Source organism: Corapipo altera, unplaced genomic scaffold, assembly GCF_003945725.1.
Source record: "Corapipo altera isolate COAL_440 unplaced genomic scaffold, ASM394572v1 169, whole genome shotgun sequence".
In the NCBI taxonomy this organism is placed as follows: domain Eukaryota; kingdom Metazoa; phylum Chordata; class Aves; order Passeriformes; family Pipridae; genus Corapipo; species Corapipo altera.
The window spans coordinates 1223822-1239766 of record NW_020884946.1 but is presented as its reverse complement, the minus strand read 5'-3'; the positions used below and the strand labels follow the sequence as shown (position 1 = coordinate 1239766).

At 42.3% G+C, this 15945-nt stretch overlaps 1 protein-coding gene across 1 annotated transcript in view; it reads left to right on the top strand.

Moving 5' to 3' along the window:
- The window catches only part of PELI2 (pellino E3 ubiquitin protein ligase family member 2), a 64308-nt gene that overhangs the window by 23641 nt on the left and 24722 nt on the right, over positions 1–15945 (top strand). Inside the window, exon 2 of the mRNA XM_027662552.1 lies at positions 1233–1362. Coding sequence (XP_027518353.1) covers positions 1233–1362 — 130 coding nt within the window. The remainder of the gene's footprint in view (positions 1–1232; positions 1363–15945) is intronic.

Genomic DNA, 15945 nt, shown 5'->3' with positions numbered 1-15945 from the left:
CTTAGATTTGAGATGATTTTTTGATCTTACGTCTGTTCTTGCTCAAACATTCAGCTGTCCTGCATTTGGGATCCCTGCATGTGAAGTTGGGAGCTGTTTCCCTGTGTCCCAGCAGGTGATGCTTGCCTGGAGTGAGCACTGAACCTTCTGCAGAGCCTCAGCAATGACACCCCTTGCTTTCCTCCACTCCCTGTTCCCCGTTTGTTTGCAGAAGGAGAGAAGCTCTCCAAGTGCATTCTCCTGTTACACAAACCACTTAGTTACATATTCAGGATGTTACGATAAGAAAATAAAAGATTCTGTGTTTCTGCCTTGCTGCCTTTTGCTTCTCCTTTCCATGTTCTGCCCTGAGAGCTGTTCCCGGACCAGCTGGGAGTTGGCAGGAATGTCACAGGTGACAGTGCTGTGGGGGGAAGCATCAACCTGACCTAAATCTTGGGGTGAGGTGGAGGTGAATTCCGTGCTTATGCATTGCAAAGAAGTTTCCAGTTGATCCCTTCCCTGGGGAAGGAGCTGTGTCCCCTTGAGGCTTAAGACTTCTCTGAATAATTAATCCTCTGGGTCTTGTGTCCTCAGGGAGAGATGAAAGAACTGTGGAAGGCTACTGTGTTACACCTGATAAAGGAAGTCATTAGTGAGGCTTCAGATAGTCACATAAATTAAAAACACTTGCATCCTCTTCCCTTAATAATAGATGAAGCCTTTAGGATTAAGAGTTTTTAAAAAAAAAAGGGAGGGGGAGAAACAATGAGGAAAAGCTTTTTTGTATGAGTAAAATTCCTTTTCACACAGTTTTATTTGCCCCTATTTACTTTATTTTTCTGGGTTGGCCCCATTCCTGTATGAGATGTCTGAAGAGGGCTGATAGGGTAAAAACATTGTAAAACTCCCTTTGTTCTGAATTAGTGAAGATGTAGGGTGTTATTCCAAATTCCTTTGATTCTAGAGGCAAAGAAGTATTTCTGTGGCTGAACAGCTTAGTAGTTCATTTGTAGTAGTTCATTTAATTACCTTTTTAATGAGAACAGAATTTCAACCGTTGGTAGGTAAAGAATGTTTGAACGCTCATAATTCAGGAAACACAACTTAGCAGGGCTGGGACTTGTTTTGCCTGTGCATTTGATGATACCAGAATTACCACTCTCCTCCTCTGTGGCCACACGTCCAGTCCCTCCTTTTCCATGTTCCAGACTGGTGGTGGTTTATGCTCAGCTGTTGTGGTTTATTTCCAGGTACAATGGATCCCTCCCGAATGGTGACAGAGGACGCAGGAAAAGCAGATTTGCCCTTTATAAGCGACCCAAGGCCAATGGAGTTAGACCCAGCACTGTTCATGTCATCTCTACTCCTCAAGCATCAAAGGTATGGCACAGGGGGGACAAATCCTGGTTTTCTGATGATCCCGAGTGGAGAATTCCTCGTGTGTTACTGCTGATTTGCCTTGCTGTGGGTTTGTTCTGTGGTAGTAGGATACATTTGTTTTGATGAAGAGGCTGCAGGGGGTTTTCTTTCTGAGGGTATATGGCTTTAATTTTAATCCAGTTACCAGTTTAAAATAGCCTATAAGCTCAGGTGTGAGATAATCTGACCTTCCTGCCCCTGTTCAGAAAGCTGTCACTGCTTTTGTGATAAAAACAGAAAAAGTATTTTAATGTCTTTCTCACTGGAGTAATATCTCTTTCCTCCTCAGGAAGATAACTGACATGCTATAAAAAAATGTCATGATCCCTGTGGGCCTTTCATTTTTGTTGCTCATAATGATACTGTGGAAGTTTTTACCTGAAGTTTAGTGTGAGTGAAGGAGGAAAAGCAGTAAATATATTAACGTAGTAATATATTAATGTATAGAGCTGTCCAGGTCAAAGTTCTGGTGGTGGAATATATTTCAAGCTTCAGAAAGTCATGGATCTTCACGCTGCTCAGAAATGTGTTGTCTAACTTGGACCAAGAGAAGGATGTTGTTTAATACGTAGTGTGGGATTATGTTTTCTAATGGTTGGTATACACCTAAACTTATCAAAATATACAATATCAGAGCTTGTTTTCTTTGCAGAATCCTTTGTGCAGCGCCTGCCTAGTGCAGATAAATGGGGAGTCTTTTGGATTAGAAGTTTCTGTGCATATTTTTCAGTGAAAGCTTTTGTGAGTTAATAAACTCGACCTTCAAAATAGACCTGTAGTGTGATGTTTGTGTTGGTAACTCCAGTCTACTGCTTAAAATGTAACAAATGGGGAAAAAATGTGTTTTACATAGTGGCTGGAAATGTACCCGTGTTCTCACTGGATAATCTGAAGCATTTAGACTGCAGTATTTGAGTTGCCAAATATTTAAACACCTGGCAGACAGCACAAGGAATCTGGTTAATGTTCATCTGTGGTGTTTTTGCAGTGCAGATAAAATATGTGTGCTGTACAAATTAGTGCCCTTATAAAGATAGCACAGGGGCTGGGACGTGAAAGCCCGTCCTCCCAGGATTTGGATTCAGGTAGATATGTCAAGTTGAATGGATTCTTCTGCACTTTCTCTGAACCCTAATAAAAGAGCTTTTATGTGTTTATACTGCTGTCTGGGGCAAGGCTGGTGGGTGTGTGCCAGAGCAGGGGTGCAGAGGATCTCAGTGAGAGCTCTTTCCATGCACAGAGAGGACTCTTCTATTTTTAAGATGCTGTCATAGGCTTTTCTCACATCTTAGGCACCAGAGCCTAAATCATTTTGCTAGGTATGGTTTCTGCACACAACTTGTGTCAGTGATTGCAGAAACACAGGCTGATAAAGAGTGAGCTACTTGGTTCTTAGAAAATAACAACTTGATCTCAAAAGTTTAGTTCTGCTCTCAGTCTTTCAGTCTAACTCGTATTTAAGGAAGGTAAAACAGTGGGAACTTGTGCTGCACAGGATATTAACAAGTTTTCTCCCTTTATATCCTTCCTTCTAACTTTTCAGATACCAGTTTTCTGTTTTGCTCTGCTTGTCTGTCACTGCAAGCTAAATCTGGAGTGGGAAGACACATGTTATGTTTAGAGCACTGGTGCTTCTTGGGTGGTGGATTTAGCAGAGGTGGGCGAGGCACTGACTGTCTCCATTGGTTTTGTCTCTGATGTGGATACTGGAATAAGGTGCAGGGCTGGTTTTGTGCTAATTGTGTTAATGCAGCAGCTGAGGAACTGTATTTGTCACCAATTCTAAGCCTGAAAACTGCAATAAATGGCAGGAGGCTGCTTGTCACGTCCCATTTTCCCTGCTGTGCAGGTGTCAAGGACAGCTGGGGTAGCAATGGCTTCAGTAGTAAATTTAGCTGAGCTAATTGCATATGAATCAGGGCCTTTTGTTTCTTCCACTGAAAGCTTGGTTTTTTGCCACTCTGCCTTCTGAGGTGCTGGAGAAAACTTAGGATTGTTTGGGTATATGGGTGTGTCTGAGGGGAAAGCACTGCATGGGGTAATGAGTCTCAGGTTTTTTCAGAGTATTGTTAAAATATGGATGCACCTCTTCAACATTATGCACTTCCCTTTAAAACCTGTTTTGTTAACTCTGTGCTTAGGCAGCAGTCAGGAGATTTTCTGGTATCCCGTTTTTCACAGAAGTCACACTGTTTAAGACAAACTTTTTTCAGCATTCTCAAAATTGTGTTTGCTGTGAGAAAGGAAGGTAAGAAAGGAAGCTTAAAACTCTTATGCTGTCTGGAGTTTCTTTGTGTACATGTCAGGGGTGGGGAGTGAGGGACTGTGAGTCTTCGTTAACTGTGTATGAATCCAAGATTTTAATAATCTCCTTTGCTGAACTAGAGAGTTTGTTTCAAAATCATCATGTCACAGGGTCACCTGGGAGTGCTGGAATGCTGAACCGGAGTTTACTAGGTTTTGGGAGGGATATGAGAGGTTTTCTTAAGGGATTTTTATATTTTGGGGGTTTGTGGTGGGTTTGTTTTTTTTTGGTTGGGGGTACATGTCTGACAGGGAAACAGATGTCTGTGAGTGAAAGCTAAACCAGCTTAATATCACTGTGGAATAATATTTAAGAACAGTATATCTTTCTTACAGATCTTAAGTAGGTGAATAATATGCTATCTAAAGAAAACTGTATGATTCCAATTTCTGCTGAGCAGAGGTGTTCATGTTCCAATGCACATCCAGTCTTTTTGATTCAGTGGACCATTAGGTTTACACACGTGGATCTTCACTCCTCTTTCTTTCTTCTCAGCCATCACTAACTCCTTGTTGGATGTTGTTAGTTGGAGTTCTTTTTGTGGAACAGTGGGAGAAAGACCTCCCCCCCAGTCCCATATGAGTGGGGTGCTGGCAGCTGGCACTAACACTGAGTTTACTGGTTTTACTGGACACTCTAATCATGTAACCCCCATGACATCAGGCCTGTGTGCATTTAGATTTCCTTATTGGTTTCTAATGCTTTGGAATTACTTCCATGGGTGTAGAGTTTAGAGAAATGAAGAAGGAGCTTTGTGTGCATCTGAATTGCTTGAAGTATGGCATTAGGAAGCATGAACAGTTGACAGTAGCCCTCTAGAATTCCCTAGGATTACTCTGGAAGCATGACTGCAACAGTGTATATGGGATTTGAGACTTTCCAAAGTATTAAGTCTGTGGGCAAGGGAATCAAGCACTGGAAGTACTCCTTTCTAAGAAGGAATGTTTTGCTTTGGTGCCTGAGTGATTCCATTCTTAATACTGACCCCACAGAAGGTTGCAAATACCTTTCGAATTGCTGCAGACTACAAAAAACCCCACCTTTATTACCTTTTTATAGTGGTATGTCTTGGTATTTATTATGTCTGTCTGTCTTAGGATCAAAGTTTTCCTTTGGTAACCTGTGGTGGATAAAGCCAACCTATTTTCTCCCCTATGAAATTACTATTTCAAGCTGCCTGGGGAAGATCTTTTCCGACTTCAAGTCCAATTACCTGCCGAGTTGGCTTCTGCTTTGTGCTATCACAACAGCAGCTTGTGCAGTCACTGCCTGGGTTCCTGCAGCTCCAATCAAGTTTCCTGCTGCTGCTGGAAGAGAACAAAATGCAGCCATACCAATAATTATTAGGTCGGGGACAGAGCTGCAATTTGTGCTTTGAGTGACGAGAGAAAATGAAAGTATAGAATTCTTGTGATCAGATACTGCATCTGCTTTGACATCCTTTGAATGGGGAGTAAAAGGACCAGAGATCCCTTTGGCACTGGCAGCTTTGTGGTGTTCATTGTGAGTTAGAGCTGTAGAGCTCAGCTGCTGTGCCTGTCAGTGGCTTCCCTCTTTCCTACTGGGCTTATTTATGGTCTAATCAGTTCGTGGAGCACTAATTTGTTCTGAAGTAACTTAATGGCACAGGTATCTCCAGAGTCCTGGGCTGTGGAGGAACAGCTTTTCCTTGGCTCATCACACTGAGTCTGCTTGAATAATAGTTTCTTGGGTGTACTGTCCTTTTCTCTATTAAAAGAGCATCACCTTAACTTGCTGACTTCCTGTCCCTGTGCCCTTCAGTAGCAGGGAATGGTCAGACAGAAGGATTAGACCAATTTCACCAGTAAGGCTTCATAAATAACAACTCTTACTTGGTTTGAAACTCTCCTTCCTGAGCTTTTGGGACCTATTGACCAGAATGCATGTCAAAGGTTTTGGAAAATCATTTTATAGTGTTTTCTAACAAACCCCAGATGTTTAGTGAAGGAAGGGGAATTTAAAAATTGCTGAGGACTACAACAATTATTTTTTTATGACTTAATGTTGCTTTTTGTTTTCATGCTCTCCCTGCAGAGGGTAAAAAGAAAAAGGATCAAAAAATGCTTTCCTTGTAAGCTCTCTTTAAACTACATCTGCTCTGAATCAATATTTTAGAGCTGGTTCTGCTTGAACGTGGGTGCCCTCTGAAAGCAGAGGAAGGTGCAGGGATCAGCAGGACTAGTGTTAAACTTGGGAATGTTGCGTTTCCCCATATGCTTCCACTTGGCTTCCCACAGGGATCCAGGCTGTGCAGTGTCTCAGTTTGCAGCTTCCTGGACTGTGTCAGGAATAACCTGGGGGGTTTGGGCTTGTGATAATGGAGAGCTGTGGAAAGGAGGGGCTGCATCTCAGCTGAGCTTTAAGTGCTGTAGTGTGAGGTCAGACAGTGCAAACCTTGCTGTGCCCATCACGGAATGACTTCAGTTGTTTGTGCCACTGGAAGAGCAACAAGTAGGATTTGTACTGGAGATGGTTTCACTGGAACATAAAATTTTCACGGCTTGAGATTAAGGTAGCATGACTTGTTTAAAGCTCTCTTGTTCCAGTTTGACTGGTTCCTGCATCTTCCTCACCCTTCCCAGCAATTTGGGGTGGAAATTTTGGACCACCACTGTAGTGGTGAAGCTCTGTCCTGTCTCATATTTATTCTAATTGGGCTGTTAATTGGCTAGAATGGATTTGGTCTTAGAAGTGCATTTCTCCTGAGAGCTGGGCTGCTCTTGGCTTCCTAAAAGTGGTGAAAACACCCAAAACTGGGTTTGGATCAAATGAAGCCACATCAGCCAAACATACTGTTTCTACCTGTGTGGTTGGTACTGCCTTTTGAACTTGCTGTTGGGGATAACTCATCCCTGCAAGTTGGGATTTTACCAAGGGAGATTCTCTCTAGAACATTAAAAAAGTGATCTGCTGTGGTGTTCTGGGGGTTTGTGCTGGAGCAAAGTTAGGAACAGCCTGATGACTACGAGGGCTTTTATGCAACTATTGGAGTCTGGGGCTGTCAGCATCTATAATACAGGAATTCCTCTTCTGTGTATGGGTTGTTCCATGCTCAGAAGAAAATGTAGCAAGAGGAACATGCAGCTGATGATGGATATACTTTTCCTGTTCTCTCAAACTCGTGTCCAAATGAAATGGTCTTAAATGGATGGAATGTTGTGTTTTGGAAAAATCAAGCAGCATATGCTCAGTCATAGCAGCTCTGCTGGAACAGAGGAGCTGGAACTGAATCAAAGAGGAGATGAGACTCCTCTGCTCCAAGGCTTTGTTGAGAGGGGCAATTATTTTGAAAACACAGAAAGCAATTCGAGTTTCACGGGCCAACAGTAACTTTTCGAAGAAACAAACAGCTGCTACTCCTGTTTTACAAATTGGAAAATGCTTGTTTTCCAGAATGCCTTAAGATTTTGTTGATGGAAAGAAGAAAATCTAAATATATAAAATGAGTAATGTTATCTGTTCTCCAAGTGACGGACTCGAGGGGTGACTCTTGTGACACCAGGGAATTCCTTTTCCCACTGTCTTGTGGGTCTCTTGTCTGAGACATGTTTATGCTTTCTTTTAGATGCAGGATTACTTTGTTTTGGGATCCTGCTGGTTTGCTCCTACTCAACACCAAACACCCCACAAATATTTTGGAAGAAAACAGGGAGAACTTTATCCTGATAATCCCTTTTGAAGGGATGTGTCCCCAGCAAAGTGCTTATGGTGAGGCTTCATGTGCTGAATGCTCCAGCCTCTTCTGCTCATGTAGAAATACTCTGGCAGTCACAAAGCAGTTCAGAGTTCTTTAGCACTATGGGTTTGCTCCTACAAGATGATTTTTTTTTTATCATCTTCTGAGCTCTCCTTCCATGAAAACAAAGGAGTTTGGCCACTCGGCTTTCATCAGAGGTTGTGCTTAGGTGACCTCCCACGTGAGGCTGTGTGTGTTGTGTACAGACTTGCCTTTAAATTCTGCCTGTCTCTTGTCCACAGTGATTCTGCCAGTCCTTCAGGAAGTTCTGGACTCTGCAGATACCTGGAGTGAGGTAATGTGTGTGGTAATATATGCTTTGGCCTTCTAATTTCAGCAGCAGCAGATGCAATCACTGGGACTTCAGGAAGCTCATTACAGGCCCAGCACTGCCAACTTGCTCTGTTGTTCAGTTCTCTGTCCTCTTCCAGCTCCATCTCACTGTGAGCTCTGAGATCTTCCTACATTAAGTTTACCACAGCCAGGGAATGATGGATCTCCTCTGCTTTTTGGTACCAGGGGGAGCACTCCCAGTCAAGCTGAAAAACTGTGGGTCTTGGTGCACTGAGGTCAGGTTTGCACATTCCCTGGAACTCTCCCTCTGGGGACTGCTGGCTTGGCATTTGCACTGAGAAAAGACCAGTGTTTTCCAGTGATCTGTCTCACACTGGGATCATCCAGAAGTGTTGTGGATGTTGACAGCTACCACTTCCATGGTTCCAGAGATTTTCCTGAGAACCTCTCCTGTTTTCTAAGTTTAAGACACTGAGGGATACTTTTCTTTCTTTTGCCCTAACCCAGGGTAAGAAAAGGGGGGGAAGCAAGTACAGGTTTGATATCTGTGTGTTTGGTTTTCGCTCGTGGGTCTCATGTGACCAAAGAAACTTTGGTTCCAGTCCCTGTAGCTGCACAAGGTTTTCTCCTCCCAGACTTTGCAGTGATTGAAGGCTTAGATGACGAAGCACCCCCTGTTTGCAGCTTGGACAGCTCTTATGTCTAAAACAGCACTGCTCAGCTTGCTGAGGGATGTTGTTCTTGAGGAGGGGAACCTGAAGAGAACCTGGAACTTTCCTGGTGAGATAAAGGACATTTTATACTTGCCCTGCAGCAAGGCAGATTTCTGGGTTTTATTGCTAATCTCAAATCTCAGTTAAGTTTAACTGCAGAGATGCTTTCTTCTGTAGGATCAGACTTCTGAGAACCAGGACTTTCTGGGATCAGAGCATCCACATTTATTTACACTCTGGATGATCAAGGAATTTCTGAACCTGTAGCAGCTTGTTTATTCTCCAGCTCTTTGGGAAATGATGTGTGGAAAGTTTTCTTTGGGTAGGAGGTTACAGGCTCCAAGCATTAGAGCTTGTTCCTTTCCCCAGGCAGTGCTTTCCTCAGCAGCTGCTGTTGTGAAGCTTCATTTCAGCTGGATGAGGTTATTCCACCTTTTCTCTCCCTGTCTTTATAAGGTATGTTCATTCTTATTCTTGAATGAGTTGTTGTCTTCTCATATTGACACAACTAAATTTGTAGGACCAGTAACTCTCCATTTCTACCAAAAAGTGGCCAAAAGTTTGGTGAACTTCTCTCAGCTGTGGTTCAGCCACCTGAAGATGTGCCTCTGTTTGGGTGGACCTGAGCTGGTCACACAGATAACAACCAAACTCTCTCTTTGGAGCTCTTGCCTTCACAGTATTTTGACTCTGCATCTGTTTAACATAATCCAGTATTCCAGAAGAGGTAATTAAAGAGATCATGTGGTTGAGAGAATGTGAGGGAGAGATGCTTTTTTGTGCTTAAGGTTTTAGAGTGTTTGGTGAGTGTTATTAAAGCAAAACTTATGATGTGCTTCATGAATGCAAAAAAATTGTGGGATTGATCAAATAAAACTTCAGTTCTGGGCTGATTTCTCTGGTTTGCACACTTGAGACACTGTACTTTATAGAGACAAACCTTACAAGTTTTGAATTTTCTACAAAGGTTTGAAGGAAATACTGAATAGGACAGTGATAGCAAACCCACAAAAGGTGGAAGGAGGCCTGAAAGGAACTTCGAGGAGGCTTTGGATTCATTTTGACTTCTGACCTTCGTGTAATGACATTTACCATCATAAACTTCAGACAATGGGCTACTGTGTAAAGCAGAAATTTTTCCTCCTCCCTGTTTTCTTACAGAAAGAAATTTTTCTTCTCCTCTGTCAGCGTTTGGTTTTCCACAGCGCTGTGTCTCTCCTTCAGCCCACCAAAGAATCTGCCACTGCCCAAGGTCAGGGATGAGGCAGTGCCTTGGTGGTCCAGGTGGGAGGCAGGAACAAAGCTGACCTCGCCTCAGCTGCTCCTCCTCTGCTGCAAAGGAGAAGCTGGCCTTGGAAAGCTGGATTGTGAAACTTGTAATAGCACAGAAAGTGCTCTTCCCAGCTCAGCCCTCCCCCTCCAAGCTTTCTCAAATCTTCCTGTTTGGTGTTTTGTCACAGAGATTGACTCTGTTGCTGCCTGAGTGTAATAAATAAACTGTGCAAGTCAAAACAAAGTGTTTGCAATTCTGTGCAGGAGACAGCCCTTGCTAAATATCTTAAAATATCACTCTGCTATGCTCTTGACTGTTACTGGGAAAGTTTAACTCTCTTTTGCTTGGTTAAAAATATCTTGGTTATTTAATGTTGCCTCTTAGTATCTTTGTCCTGTACCCAGACACTGCTGGGGTTGAGAGTGTTGCTGTGTCACTGTGATGTGTATAAAAACAGGGCTCTTTCTGAGGAACTTTTTTTCCCCTGCAAATAATAGAAGAGGATTTTATAAAGGAAAAAAGTTGCGTGTCTATTAAATTCCTTTGGGTTGTGTGTGAATTTACTCAGGGTCTCACACAGACTGAAACAATCAGGACATTGAGTTCAGGTAGCCCTCATTCATTGCTTTAATTCAAAACTTTGCCAGATGTGTTTTTGTCAGATGCCTATGTAAATGTACAAATTTAGATGATGCCGTGTACGTTTTACAGATATTTTTCTTAACTGGTTTTAGGGGTTTTGCCATGGAAGTACTTTAGGAACTGGGGGGGGGGAACGGACGAAAGCAAGTGTTCCAAACGTTATTTAAGAATATTGAAATTTTTTGAGAGAATTTGTAGCTTTAGATGTGAACTTGTTACAATAAACTTTGGTTACAGAGTTCATTCAGTAAGTTTAAACAGGGATATGTGTTCTGTACCTCTGTTCCAATATTGGGTGTTGGACAACCACTAGTTCTCTACAGTCCACTGTTTAAACCCTTTGGCAGAGTCCTCAGTGCTGTAGGATTAATCCACTTACACCAGTACCTGCAGAATTCCTGCTGTTGATTTAGTTCCAGTTTTCCTCATTTTATAAATTCTTTATATGGAACACAGCTTAGTGTTTTGGAAAGTCACTGTTTGTGTGATGGGGAAGCACTGGCATTGCTCTGCTTGATTCCATCACCTTCAGGAGGGATTCCCTTTCCTGCAATCTCTTCCTCTCTCCAGATAAAAATGTACTTGCTCAGATGTAAAGGGAGGGCCCTGATTTTTTTTCTCTTGACTGCTCAGGAATTCTGTGCAGAAAAAACCCTCTGATTAAAATTTAGCCAGAATGATAAATAAAAATCTATGTATGCATAGCAAAGACGGGTGACAAGAGGGAACACCATCATACAGTGTGATTGTGTGAACGCACTGAGGCTTTTCCAGGCAGAAGTAATAATTGATTTTTGCTTGGTGGCAGTGAAAGTTACCACATTTAGTCTTAAAAACACTAAACCACTTTGAAACAGGAGTGTGGAGGCACACTCCTAGGTCAAAGGCTTGGATGGCTTCAGACAGATCTCTGGAAAGAAGATTTTGGAATGTAACAAGAGGTATTTCTGCCTCAGGTAGGATTGCAGGCTCTTCAAATGCTGGGAGGGGGTGGTTCTGCCTCTGCTGCTCCACGGAAGCTGTTTGTTGTTTGTTGTCATTTGTGTTCGAGTGTTTGCCACGTTGATGGTGCAGCAATAAGGGGAACTGGATGATCTCTGATACCCAAACAGTCCTGCTCCCAGCTCTAAGTGTAACAATCCTACCTAGAATTGCTCTGAATAAGGCACTTTGTACAGGATAAACCCCCCCAAGAGTGCTCAGAAGTAGGTAAGGTAGAGACAGCCCATCCCTTGGGCAGCCCGGCTCTTCCAGCAGCTCCTTGTGGAGAAAGGAGTGTCAGGGCCATGAAAGGCTGGGTTTGAGGCTGAGAGTGGTACCTGTGTTGGCACATTTGTTCCACGTGGGAAGATGCTGAAGCCTTGGCTGTGCAGGCTTGGGCTCTGCAGAGCCAGTGGAGTCTCAACTCCAACTGAGCAGCACGTGCTGGTTTAGAGCAAGGGCTGTGTCCAGGAGGTCATTCCCACTTTGGTATCTTAATTGCTGATTTAGCCCTGGCTGAAGGTCACTCCAGAAGGACCTCTAGCAAGTTTGTGTACAGAGGATGTTTGACATCTTGGGAGCCTCATGGAATCTGTTGTCCTTCAGTAATTTTTCTGCCAAAACCTCGAGTGTCTGCAGAGTCATTTTTTTTCTGTACTCCTGCCAAGATTGGGATACTTCTTGTTTTGAAGTCAAGGAAGTTGTGTTCAAGGAAATGTCATGCCCAGAATCGTTTGTTAATTGTGCACAGGCTGTCTTTAAAGCAATACTTACTTGGCTTTCAGTTGCCAACTGGTGAATTGTGTTGTTAACACCAGTAAACGTCCGTAAATCACAGATACCTCAACTGTATCTAATCAGCCTGTTGAGTGTTCCAGGATTGTTTCAGCCTCCTGTTTCTCAGACTTGATTAACAGGAAGGAGAGAGCACTTAGGACACTTGTTACAGGTACATAATGTCTCTTCTTTATCACTTGTGTGATTTTTGTTTTCCCGTTGTGTATCAATGTGTATTTGAAGGACAGTGAAGATAAAAAGTAGGTTTCCTCTAAAATGGAAATCTTTCTTATTCGAATATTATGTCCTCAGTCTTATCAGCCTGGGCAAAGTCTGCACATTAATTTGCCAGGATGGTTTGCTGCTTCTGTGCTTCTTTTTTTTGTCTTTTGTTTTTGGGTTTTTTTCATGCATTGATCCAGATACCACGTTCTTTTTACAGTTGCAACCCTTCCTCATGAAGCATCTCACTGCTTTTCACTCTGTTTGTTTAGTGCCTGCTGACTATAAGCTAGTATGGTGATGGAATGCTTTTTCATACAGACCACTGGAAGTCTTGGAGTGGGATAAGATTCACTTTTGATGGAATTTGCTAAGATAACTTTGTCAACAGCAAGAAATTGTGTGCAAAGTGGAAAGGCCAAAAGTGTGCTAAATGTTTTGGCATTGTGTTAATCTAATTTGATTGACTTGCTGTACTAGTTCTCCGTTCATAGTTTCTTGTACTGACTGTATGTTTTGCTTCACATTGAAGGAAAACACTTTGCCTTTAAAGTAATGATTGTGGTTGTATTAAAGTGCTTTTGGCAGAAACTAAGATTGATACCTGTGTGGGGCAGGTTGTCTCGTTGTCAGGTGCAGGTTGGTCAGTTGTGTGTGTAAACAGAGGGAAGATTTGCTCTTTGGTTTGGTGTTTGGGTGAATTGCTGCAAAATTGGGTTGGAACTTAGTTCCAATTTCCCCAAGACTTTAAAGCATCAAAGATTTGGGCTGAAGGGGTTGCATTGAACTCTTAAATAATTGTCATACAGGATGAGGCTGTGATACAGTTGTGGAAGAATGTGTTGTATGAACTTTTTATGAGACAATGATACATAATGTGGAAATAAACTGATGTAGAAGCTTGTGCTTTATCTTCCCTTGTGCATCATCTCCTGTGGATCTTATGAATGCAGACATAATACAGAGCATAAAGAGGGGGGAATTTGATGTAATTAATTGGTTTGAAATGATGGATTAAAGTCTTTTTGCTGTTATTTTCCTTCCCATCACAACTCCCCCCTCCCATCCCCTGCCACTGACCCACCTTTACTGCTCCTCCACCCACTGTTTTTGTCACTGGGAAGTGAGGGACACCAGGAGTCTTGAGTTGATTTTTCTTCTTCCAGTTGGCCTATCAGTGAGATGCCTTTGAGCTTTTCAGGAAAACGTTGCTGAACATTTTCTTTTTGGAAAGAAAAATGTTAAAACTGTACTCATGGGGTTTTAAAAGAGAATTTTCCTTCTCATTTTGCATTTAATATATAAACCATGTATGCCCTGTGCTCAGCACTCAGTGCTGGTGTAGAGCCTTGCTCCTGCTGGAATATATAAAGTAAAAATAGTCCAGGATGCACAGGAATTGTGAGGGGTTTTGTGTCCCGGTTTTCACTTGTAACAATAACACTTGCACTGGTGTTGATCCATTGCTCCATGTTGGTAATTTGATTTTTTTTTTTTCTTCTCTCCTGAGCTGGCAAAATGAGAAGCTTGTTTTTGCCACAGCAAGTTTCTTTAGTCTCTGAACACCAGTTGTGACAGTGCAGCAACAGGAGGGGAGGGGTTGTGTTGACAGGATATTCCATATAACTTTAGATCTGGGAAAGGTTTTTAATAGTCTAAAATGTAGAACTACAAATTGTTCTCTTAATCGTTTGTTTTGAATGCCTGTGTTCATGGAAGTTGTTCAGAGCCCTGATGGTTCTGGCTTGAATCCTAAAGTCTTCACTGACTCCTAGTTGTGAATCTTCATGAATAAGTAGATCTTAACTTTGTAAAGCAGGAAATTGTAGTGTTTTGTTGTATCACTGTTTGTTCACATTTCTGTGAAAGGGGAATCCTGGAGTAATAAACATGATTCCGTAATTAGAATATTAGTTACAGTAGATTAGCCCTGCGTTTTAGTGAAAATCAGTGCTTTATCTGCCTTGCCAAGTGAGATGCACAGAGACAAGCACTAAAAATTACATGTTACAGCTCACTTCAAACTCTTCTGCTGTCTTTCTATTTTCCTTGGTACTGAGGCCTTTTGGTACTGAAACGAAAAATGTAGGATACATGCTGTTCTTTCAGAGCTGTGGTTTCCTCGAAACTATTATTACTTTCCTTGGAAGCTTGTCTGGGCTGAAGGTGTCAGTCATGCATCTGAACACTGATTTGTGATGAAATGAATCTTTTCCAGAATTTCAGCTCGTTTTCCCCCGTAGTGTTTGCACTGGAGAAGCTTCATAGTAACAGCTCAGCCTTTTTTTTTTTTTTTCTTGCAGGAGGAATGTCTGCCTTTTGTTCTTACAACTCGAGCTGGTTGTTCTTCCCTCAATGCCTTCCCCCCCTCCCGCAAGCGCCCGTGTGGGTTTTTTGTTTGTTTTGAACCGAAAACAAAAATCTCGAATTAATTTGTGAGGCGGCGTTTGAACTTCCTCACAGAAGTTGCTGGGGTTGATGTGCGGAGAGACAAAGCCGCAATTATCTCCAGCTTTGTCCTCCCGAGGGGCTTCATTACAGCGGCTCCTCTCTCCCCGCTGCCGTGTCCCAGCAAGGTGAAGTTCAGGATTCAACAGACACAACAAATTATTATTTTCTCTGTGTGTGCCGTTTCATCCCTGCTGATGGAACATTTAACCGCCCCCCCCCTTTTTTTTTTTTTTCTGTTGTTGTAGCAACAGGAGAATCCGTGCAGTTCTCACAGACCCTTCTGGTGTTCAAACCCACTCGTTTGATAGTGATGTGGCAAAAACATTGACTTTGTGCTGCATCAGCTCGTTCCCCCACTGTCAGCCAAAGGCAGGGACACTTCCAGCTCTGAAACGGCTTTAAACTGCTCTGTTTCTAATATTGCTTAATGTCATTTGACAGGCACCTAATACTTTAACTCTTAAAGCCTCCTGCTCTAACAATTCCATGATGGATTTAAGTGGGCTTTCCTCAAGTTTTAGGTTTGCTGATCCAACCCTGAGGGCAACTAAGTAGTGCTTCAGACCCTCCAGACTGTTATACTTGGTAGTAACATTTTCCTCTTCAAGGTAGTGCTTTGTCTTTTCCTAACACTTAAACCCTGTTTCATTTGGTGATTTTAGCTCTCAAATCTGAAGTTTGAGCTGAAGACACGTTTGGTTACAGACACAAAAACTTCTGTTCATACTTTCTCTTCATAAGATTATCTCAGTTGAGCACCTGATATTTCAAGACCCTTTAAATGATTTTTTGTTTTTTAAACAAATACATGCTCTTTCTTTTGCTTGTGTATTTTAGCAGGGCATGGTTCTTTTTCCACGGTGTATATAGTGATATATTTGCCAGCATTTGAGTATTGAGTTCAAGTCAGGGGAGCTGAATGCATTTGGAGCTCCTTGTTAAGGGAATGTCTGTAATATTTTGAGAAGAATGTACTTAAATACCTGCCTGCAATTCACGGTGCTCAGTGCCTGGAAAGTGAGCCTTAACCATTGTTCAATATTTATTTTTAGAAATGAGGTGATATGGAGAGGTCCATTCAAAATGTTTCACTTTTAAGAGAGTACGCCTCGTAAATCCTGACTTTTTC